The sequence below is a fragment of the Nannobrachium achirus genome (assembly GCF_963921795.1).
Source record: "Nannobrachium achirus genome assembly, chromosome: 6".
Taxonomy (NCBI): domain Eukaryota; kingdom Metazoa; phylum Chordata; class Actinopteri; order Myctophiformes; family Myctophidae; genus Nannobrachium; species Nannobrachium achirus.
In genome coordinates, this window is record NC_137815.1 from 29,043,324 (window position 1) to 29,053,880 (window position 10,557).

Sequence of the window (10,557 nt, forward strand, 5' to 3'; positions counted from 1 at the left end):
ATGTCGCTATAGTTTCGGCCGGGATGCGATCATGCGACTCATTGTGAGCTTGTAGAAGTACTACGTTCTCCTCTCAATGTGTTGATGTGTTCGTTCGGTCGTTCGAGCCATGTGTGTGTGTGTGTGGGGGGGGGGGGCAGGGCAGGGAGGAATGCAGGCTTGGAGAGAACGTGCTGCCGACACATAGGCTTCACTGCGTGCGTCTGTGTGGAGCTGCTGCTGCTCTATCTCTTGACTAAGTGAGTGTGTGTGTGTGTGTGTGCGTGCGTGCGTGCGTGCGTGCGTGCGTGCGTGCATGCGTGCGTGCGTGCGTGCGCATGGTAAAAGGCGCGCATGCGCAGATCCCGCCGTGCTGACCAACACAATTTTTCACTCTTGGACACACAAAGCCACGTACAGGGAGCTCGTGCTGCACACCGCTCCAAAAACATTGTCTGTTTGAAAGTTTTCAGATTGTATCAACAATCAAGTGGAGACATAATGATTGGAAAGGCAGATAAGACATTTACTTATAGGAGTTCCTGGTTGTTTTGAATCCCACCATTTATTTTATTTCTATCAGCAATCGTGAGACAGCATGGTCTTGGGATTGCCCAGCATTTAGACAATGTAGAACTATGACCTTGTTCAAGCCCAGTTGCAGCAGTTGCAGCTGGCGTCGAACACAAGGCCAGCAGCGCAGTTCTGCTGGTAGGTCCGTCCCTGTGAGCACTGGTAGTAGTGGTTCTTGTTGGTGGGGTCTGGGTAGAGTCCGCTAGTCTTGCCAGCGCAGAATCCAGATCCTCCACTGCTTCCACCACCACCTCCACTAGGCTGGGGCTTTGGCTGGGGCTGGGGCTGAGGTTTGGGCTGAGGTTTGGGCTGTGGCTGTGGCTGGGGCTGGGGCTGGGGCTTGGGGAATGGTGGCAGAGGTTGTGGGCGAGATGTGCAGCCTGTATTAGAGATAGAGGACAACGTGGATAATACTGTAAGTCAGGAGATGTAATTCTGATGGAGTCTGTGTAGAAATATTAAACATGCATTTGGTTTTGTAGGTGTGTGAGTGTGAGATGCATGTTACCAGCTCCGGCTCCCAAGCCAGTCTTCAGGGTGCTAATCAGTGGGAATCTTCCAGCTTTGCAGAAGGTGCCGCTGAAGTCATCCATGTCCAGACTCCAGACAAAACCTCCACCAAAACCACTCTTCTTCAGCCAGTCAGCCTGTAGACGGATCAAGTGGTTAAAAAAAAAGGCGCGGAAACAGTAGATAGTGGCTACCAATCTGAACAATACTAATGTTGCACCTTGATCTGGTAGCTCTTGGGGTTGTCATATCCAACCCAGATACTGCTTTGGAGGTTGTAGGCATAAGGCACATCCTGGACGGCATCCCAGGCCTGAGTGGCTCCAGTGTTAATGAAGTCGCAAATCTGAAGAGATTTAGATTTATCGTCACATGCATGCACAATACAGCCTAGCAATGCAAGAATTTTGAGCTTCCTCAACAGTGAGGAAGAAAATGAAGGTAAGTCAGAATATAAATAAGGAAATTCAACAAGATCCTTCATATACACAGATGTTCGTATGAATAATACTTAGAAACACAAAGAAAACATATACTGTACGTGATGTATTTATTTCTGTATTAAACAAACATTCATTCATTTGTGCAGTTTTCTACTTCCAAGAAGTGGATGTGATATTGTATATTGATGTTTTCGGTGCCTTAATAAAGCAATAAGCCACAAGAGGCGAGTGGTTACCGGGGTAGTATACACCGGCTGAGAGGCGTTGGGAAACACGAGGCGCAGTCGAGTGTTTCCAACCCTCTCAGCCGGTGTATACTACCCCGGTAACCACAAGCCTCACGTGGCTTATTGCTTTTCTAAAACGGTCACAATATGTCAACATGAAAATCATAGACATGTACCAATTAAAACTGTTCTATTTCACTAATAATACACTATAAGGTCTGCTCTGCAAGAAAGTAGTTCCCGGCCAGGCAGCAGAAACAACACAGGTGCAGATAATTGGTGCACTGTGGAACACTGTGGAAAGAAATAACGCACCTGGGTTTGATATAAACTGATTCAAGGTGTGGGTTATTGCGACCGTCAGGTCGCAGTTTAGTATCAAAACCTCCACCGGCCGTCCGTCCGTCCGTCCGTCCGTCGGTCACATGTCACACGTCACACCTTTGCCCTGCTCATATCTCCGCATCAGTATGACATCACACAGCTTGGTGTGTGCCGTCAGGGTCATTTGTGTACGGTGTGATGTCATACTGATGTCAGCAGTGTGATGTCATACTGATGTCAGCAGCTATGTCTCTATATATGGAGTTATATGTTGTTCGTGTCCAAATATGGGGCTTGTGAGGTCAGACTTAGTGAGATTCGTCGGTTATCTCCATATATGGAGGGAGAACCAGCTTATGAGCCGATGAGTTGTGTCAGAGTCAAGATCCTGCTTGCATCTAATCTGTCGGTAGATAATGCCGGTCTTATATAAGGGTCATTTGTGTACGGTGTGATGTCATACTGTTGTTGATATGTTGTTCGTGTCCAAATATGGGGCTTGTGAGGTCAGACTTAGTGAGATTCGTCGGTTATCTCCATATAGTATGGAGTGTTGGTTATCTCCATATCTGGAGATTCAACCTTCAACGATTTTGACATCTTGTTACTAATCTGTCGGTAGATAATGCCGGTCTTATATAAGGGTCATTTGTGTACGGTGTGATGTCATACTGATGTCAGCAGTGTGACAGGAGATAAGCGACCAACGGTCGCTTATCTCCCGATTAGGGAGTCTTACTGGTAGTCTCATATACCACAGCAACCAGCCAATCAGAATCAAGGAATGGAACTAGCCGTTTTAGAAAATCCCGTAAGGGATGGGTCTCATTCATTTATTCACAAACACACACGCACGCATGTATGGATGCACGCACGTACACACCACTTAGCCACTTGAACCCTATACTGTAGCATTGATTTGTGGGCATTCTCATAATTGGCGAACCATCTGTGAAAATAGGTGAACATCAGCCCAAAATAAGTACCTCATAGTAGGACCAGAATCCAGTGTTCAGGGTGTAGGGTCCACGGGGTCCAGGACCAGCATCGTAAGAACCAATAGCAGTTTGGCCCCCGGAAATACCAAAGTTGTGACCATAGGTGGCGAATCCAACCAGCAGTTTCTCAGCTGGGGCGCCCATGCTCTTCCAGTAGTTCATAGTCCAGTCCTATGGACAGCAACCATTCTTTACATTCTATAACAATGGGTTTCAACCTTTTTTCATATCAAGGTCCATTATTTATCTGGCATTTGAGCCACAGACCACCATTTGATTTAGCCTCTCAGACCTAAAATATTGTTTAATCGTTGGACACGATTCTGTCCATGATTCCTTTCTGTATTGATGTTGGTACCATTGAAGAGATAACAGGCAAACATTTACCAAAAATGTCTACACATTCTCTAATTGTGTAGACTTCTTGTAAATTAAGTAATGCAGATGTTAAACAATAATTTAACTCTTGAGAGTGCAAAATGAATTGTAATTAGACCTGTAAGGGTCTATTTGGTTTCATTTTATGCTCTTAAGAGTTAAAGATCTATAAGGGTCCATTTGGTTACTCTCCATCATTTAGCTGGGGACCACCTGGAACCCCCTCAAGGACCACTGGTGGTCCCCGGACCACTGAAGTGGTCTATCTATACAATACAGATATTCATCCGCAACCATACAAATGTATGGACCAGGGTTTCTCAAGTCCATACTTGAATTTGGACTTTATCAATATCACTTCAGTTACTCAGACCCTACAGAGTAAAACAGACTTAAGTTGCACTTTCCTTGGCGCATTTTTTTTTAATCTACATTTTGTCCATGCCTTCCCCAAACTTCTTTGCCTTTTTTTGACTATTTTGAAAAACATTTTAAAATAGCTGATCTGCATCCACACGTTGTGAGCTTGTAGATCAGCTATTTGAAATATTTCAAACTGTTTCTCAAAATAGTCAAAAAGAGTTTATAGCTCTTCACCAAAAATAGCCGATCTACAAGCCTGCAATCCGGTGAGCTTGTAGAGCTGCTATTTATGGAGAGTGTCTCACCAAGTTATTTTTCAACCTGTCCTAAATGGAAATGGATACTGTCTCAGGTTTTCCTCGCGACACACTGTATCTCAGGGGGAAAGATTTACATATTAACGTACCGTAATATGACATGAATGTAAGGTGCTAGTATCAATGTAATTCAGGGGTGCCATGGATGGTGACTTGAGCCAAAAAAAAAAGTTAGAACCTCTGGTATAGAGGAACAACTTAAAGAGGTGGTGCCATAGTTTTGTACTTTTTCTGGTTTTCATGTGTCTAGGAGGTTGACAGTACTTCATTAGACCCCCTGGTGTGGTTCTTAAGAGCAATTATGCGTTCTCTTTTTATTTGGGTTTTTAGCTGGGGTGTAGCTAACTTCAGCTGGGTCACCACCCACCATGACAACCAGGCATACTTAATGAACTGGGGGTGTGGCCACATACAAACATAATTTTAACTCTTTCTGTACACTTTTTTGGAAAAAATCTTCCTCCTAGTATAATCATAAAAGTTGATAATCATGTTTTATACTAGGGGGAATAAATCATGGCACCCGCACTTTAACTCACCACATTGTAGTATTCACGGTACCATCCTTTGTCAACTGGGTCCTTGAACAGGGGGCTGTTCTCTGTAAGGGTGTCACCACTCTGGTAGTCGTAGGTCATCACATGCATGTAGTCCAGGATGCTGCATGGTGAAAGGACATCAGGAGTAAAGTTTTTAAGGTTGCTAAAGAAGTGTCCCGCTAGTGCTTTAATCCCATATCATGTGCTCAGTGATTAATATGTGTTTTTGTGTGTCATCTATACTGACGCTCCGAGCTTGGGAATCTGGTCCTGGTATGCAGAGTCGATGTTCATCCTTCCACCAGCGACGGCAGCGGTGAGCATCAGACGAGGACGGCTGGTCTGCGTGCCTTCAGCCTCAAAGGCAGCCATCATCTCCTGCAGAGTGAGACACAGGGATGGTGACAGTGTCAGTATTATCCTCAAGGATGGCTTTATTTATTTCACTCTGACTTCTATGTATTATTGTTGCAAATTTTTAGGGATTTCTATTTAGCAATATAGATTCTCTCATGCATCTGATATGTTTTTTTTTTTTACTCTTCCAGACAGTAAGGCCGGTGGATGGCCTTAATTCCCACAGGTAAGGCAGGAAGTTAACTCATAGAAACTGACTGTGGACACACAGTGAACGTCCAAAATCACATTCACACTTCTTTCACGAGACAAGGCAACCCAACCTGATGGAGATAATATGTGCCCTGTGAAGCGCTTAATTCTAGTTCTACTTGTATCTTGTTGTGTATTTTCTTTTTCTTTTTGTTTCCCAACTCTGATTTGGGAGTTCAAGAGTTTCCTGCAGGATGAATACAGTCTCATCTGAATGTACTGTACCGTATATTCCTGAAATAATCATTACATATTTTGCATTAAGTTAAACCATAAGATTAGTCCACCCCCTCAAAAATTACGTATTTTCTATCAATTCATCCATGATTTATTTATTTTGTCGCATTCCTCAGCCAATCATTTGATGACCGGGTCATCGGTCAGTAGGAGACTCAATGGAAACTCTTCGAGTATCCTACTGGAGACTCATTCAATTATTGTCTTCTTTAAGCGTATTCTTGCATTGAGAAATATTTTCATAACTATCATACAGTTGTGACAAAGCAGAGGGCATCATTGTTGCTTCCACTTAAGGCTGACCTGACACAGGACAGTGAAGAGCTCCACGGTATTTCCAGATGGGTACTCCCAGTCGATATCCAAACCATCAAAGTCGTACTGACGCAAGAACTTGATTACGCTGTTGATGAAGGTCTGACGGGTAGCGGCACTGCCCACCATGTTCACGAACCTTTAGAGAGAGAGATAATCATATGAGTGCTTTTTTACCCATTTCTGAGGCTTCCTAAGTAATTGATTTGTTGTATACTCACGGTGTGGTGCCCATGCCCCATCCACCAATGGCATAGATGGTCTTCAGGTTACTGTTCCTGAAAAAAACAAAGAACAAACACTCTGAGTTCTCACACCTTCGTGTGTGCGTTCGTGCGTGCGTGCATGTGTGCATGCGTGCATGCGTATCTCACTGGTTCTTGAGAGCCTGGAACTCTTGAAAGAACTCCACGTCGTTCTTCTCGATGGTGGTGATCTGGTGATCTGCTGTCATTCCAGCGAAGGCATAGATGAGGTGGTCACAGAGACACGGGTCAATGTCCTTGGGCGTCATACTGCCTCTACCGGGACGGTGCTGTCCCCAGTTGGTGAAGTAACATGAGAGGATGTAGGAGGATCCTATACAAGAGACACAGTTATGAGATGTTACTTTCTCATTCTGCCTTTTGAGAGCAGAGTAGTATCACACACCAAGTGGACAAAGTCTTACCTAGCTGCACGTGCAGCAGGAGAGCCAGCCCTGTAGAAAGCGAGATAAAAGCAGAGAGTCAATAAAGGAGAGAGAGAGGGGGTCCGTAGCTTTCATATCATACCCAGCATGTGAACACAAAGTAATATCGCTCTTTCCAGATGGAATCCCTGTTCGGCCATGGTGGTTTTGTATTGCAATGTAGACATACTGTATTACAAGTAAAAGTCTGTAAATCTACATTTACTTGAGTAAAAGTACAAAAGCATTGGTATCAAAATGTACTTAAAGTAACAAAAGTAGAAAGTACTCATCTATCTATAAATGCGAGAAGTCTCTGCGTGTGTGTGTGTCTGTAATCCGCGTATCTCGAGAACCGTTCGTCCCACCGGCTTCAGATTCGGCACGCGCGTTCCCCGCCGCGGCACGGAGTGCAGTGCCGGGTCTCGACCCGACCCGACGCGCGGTTTTCCCGAACCGGCGCGAAACGTTCGGAATCTCCTTATGCGGGGTTGATTGTTGACATCAGGCTGTTTCTGAGGAAATCGGCGAAAGCTCTGACTCATTGTGACATCACTTCATAAAAGGCTCTGACATCACGTAGCCTACGCCACATGAGTCAACAAAAAATCTCTGTGAGTGTGTATGTATGTAGGTAATCCGCGTATCTCGAGAACCGTTCGTCCCACGGGCACGCGCGTTCTCCATATATGGGCATAAAATGAATGCCCCCATATGAGAACCGTTCGTCCCACGGGCACGCGCGTTCTCCATATATGGGCATAAAATGAATGCCCCCATATATGGGCATAAAATGGATAAAGGGACACAGACAGACAGATTCAGAGATCTCCATATATGGGCGTGAAATGGACGCAAATAGACAGATATCTCCATATATGGGCATATATGGGCATAAAATGGACCCATATGGACGCAAATGGCATATATGGGCATAAAATTTACGCAGAATCACAAAGATCTCCATATACGGGCATAAAGGGACACAGACAGACACACAGACAGACGGATACAGAGATCTCCATAAATGGGCATAAAATGGACGCAAATGGCATATATGGGCATAAAATTTACGCAGAATCACAAAGATCTCCATATACGGGCATAAAGGGACACAGACAGACAGATTCAGAGATCTCCATATATGGGCGTGAAATGGACGCAAATAGACAGATATCTCCATATATGGGCATATATGGGCATAAAATGGACCCAGAACTATATCTGCAGTGATCTCCATATATGGACATAAAATGGACGCTGACAGACAGACAGATAACAGATATCTCCATATATGGGCATAAATGGACACAGGCAAACAGATGGTCAAAACGGGTCCTATGACAACAGGTATAATGGGGTTTGCATTAAAGGGCGGGGCATTCATTCCCTATTTACATTGTTCCGAGTTGGCCAGGTCGCCGACTAGACGCTGGGCCGCCCAGCTTCTAGTTATGCATAATGTCACATTTCACACATTTTTACAAATACATCTTTTGAAAATAGCAGATCTACAAGCTGACAATGCATTGCATTGCGATGCATTGTGAGCTTGTAGATCGGCCTAAAGGTATATAGGGCTGGCTAAAGTGGTTAATTATATGTTTTGTAATAACAATCAAAATCTATAACTACAAAGTAACCAATAACTAAAGTTTTCAAATAATTGGAGTGGAGTAAAAGTACAATATTTGCCACTGTACAATGACTGAAAGCAGTCAATGTACAGTACTTGAGTAAATGTACTTAGTTGCTTTACACCACTAACCCTGCAGGGGAGATTCTGACTGAGCTTTAGTGGGGCAGTACTCCTTAAAGAAATAGCAGATGTACAAGCTCGCAGCGTGGCACGAAGTGATGCGCTGTGATATACTGTATCTGCTATTTTTGAGAACCACTGTTCTAAATCTGAAAAGTTTTTTTAAGAACTTTTGTTGTGACAATATATATAGGTAAAATCTAAAAGGACAAAGATGCTTTTCCAGTTTAAATGTGTTAATAGAAGAGTGGCTAGATCTTTTCACAATGTACTAATAAATAAATAACATCTTACTCATTAGAATCATTTCCAAAGATATGTATTAATATCAAATATAGATTAGCCTTTATGTATCATATGAATCATAATGTTGAACAATGCATTGGATCAGAAGAATAGATTCTGTTTCAAGTTAGCATTAATTTCCTCTAAGCAAATTCTCAGCTTACCAACGCAGATGAGAAGCTTGCCCATGTTGCCTCTGTACAACTAACTGAAGGCCAGAAGCCTCTTATATAGGGTCCATTCCTCTCCATATCAGTAACCATGTTTGATCTGGCTTCCTTATAATGTCAGATCAGCAGTCAGTGAGTCACCACATTCATGTGCTTGGTCAGGAGTTGCCCTTTCTATTTTCCACTGGCTTTGCTACTGCACATTACTTGTGCTGATAACTTTCAACTGTCATTCAATAATGATATGATTTTCAGACAAATAGAAGTCAAATAAAAGTTATCATTATCAACAATTGTTACACATTCCACAAGATAACACTTTTGCATGCCTTCAAAAACGACATTTGTGGAAGTTTTAATTTAACCTTTTCGAGGTTAAAGGATAATACCGTACTGGACGCAAATAACCATACATTAATACTTATCTAGTCCCAGCTTCCGACATGTACAGTATTGCACATTATAAGTAATTATCAGTAATGGCTTTATTATATTTTTTACTTGTTTACCTATTCTCATTTTCTCCAGTCCATAGAGGACAATCTCCTATTACTAGTAAGACGGCTCAGGGTGACAAGTGACCTTGCCCCAAAGGACGAGGTCGCGCCATGTCTTGGCCATCTGGTCAGTGATGTATATCGGACCAGTTACCCATATGGAAACCCCTGGTACCCATATATGGAGATCCATGTACTGTATATGGAGATATGCTGTGAGAGCCCAAACATGCTTACTCAATTATTCGTTATGTGAAAGTCCTATGACGTCTATGACATCTGACATCAAACATACAATCCCTTTTATGCCCATACATGGAGATCCCTGTCTGTAGAACCAGCCACACAGGCTGTCTTGGCCATCTGTCTTATATGGATTCTGTTAGTGTGGTATGTGGTCGATGTGGCCTCCATAGGGCATTGGATTAAAAAAGAATAGAAGTCCGCACAACAGCTGATGCGCCACAGTGTTTATTAAGTTAAAACATAAAGTTTGATGACGTTTCGGCCATCAGCTGGCCTTCATCAGGTGGTAATCATTAGTCACTGTCTTCCTTTTATAGGATATAGTGAGTCACATGATCACATGATCTTAATAATAATTGTCAAGTAATAATATGTCTTAGACATGCCTGACTGGCTGAAAACATGTCTGGTGGGGGCCGAAACATTAGCTGCAGCCTACGTCCTGAATAGCCTGCACATGTGACCCTATCCTAGATCACTCGCTTGGATCTTTTCAAAATTGAATAATACTCAAGTGCAGTCAAAATGGCTGAATTAGAAAAATGCAGATGAAAAAAAAAAGATCTTAGAAAGGTTGTTTATTGTCATACCTCCAGACAAGGTCCCCCATTGGGATAACAGCGCCATCTGGCGCTGCAACAGAGTAAAACTCATAAGCTCCCGTACGAGAAATATCATTTGTCGGAAGGGCTGTCAATCACAAACGAGGGCACCGCCCCCGAGTGTATATAAGCCCTGCGGGCTATCATAACTCCCTCTTCCGCACCTCTGCTTGCCTGCAACTAGAGCTAGGACTTTCCAATGTTTGTCCGGTGGTTTCTCGTGTTGTTCCCGCCGCCCTGGTCTCGCCGACCAGGGCTACGGGCCTCTCCTGGCAGGTTTTGTGGGCACGCAGCGGTGCCCGCTGTTTGTGCTTCCTTCACTTAGCCTCCACTAGCCTTGTGGCCTGCCTGGTTTCCCTCCACCGGACTCTGCTGCCTCCGGGGCTCGCGGCGCTGTACGCCACAGCGCTGCTTCTCGCCCCGGGCCGCAGCCTGCAGCCACTACGCCTATAGGGGGCTCCAGCGCGCCGCTGGTGCCCTACGGCGGACGGCTGCAACGTCACGGGACTACTCGCT

General features: G+C 44.0%; 1 protein-coding gene across 1 annotated transcript; it reads right to left on the reverse strand.

Annotated features, from left to right (window-relative positions):
- Window positions 1-627: 627 nt before the first annotated feature.
- LOC308286981 (acidic mammalian chitinase-like) lies at window positions 628-8,724 on the reverse strand (the record flags this gene model as incomplete). The annotated part of the gene is made up of 11 exons (XM_080728102.1): window positions 8,691-8,724; window positions 6,483-6,512; window positions 6,187-6,391; window positions 6,034-6,090; window positions 5,801-5,951; window positions 4,899-5,029; window positions 4,652-4,772; window positions 3,043-3,225; window positions 1,283-1,408; window positions 1,061-1,199; window positions 628-932 (listed from the first exon to the last, which is right to left on the reverse strand). Exons 1-11 carry the CDS (start codon window positions 8,713-8,715, stop codon window positions 628-630), a joined length of 1,473 nt encoding a protein of 490 aa, XP_080584228.1. The 5' UTR covers window positions 8,716-8,724.
- Between the last annotated feature and the right edge of the window lie 1,833 nt (window positions 8,725-10,557).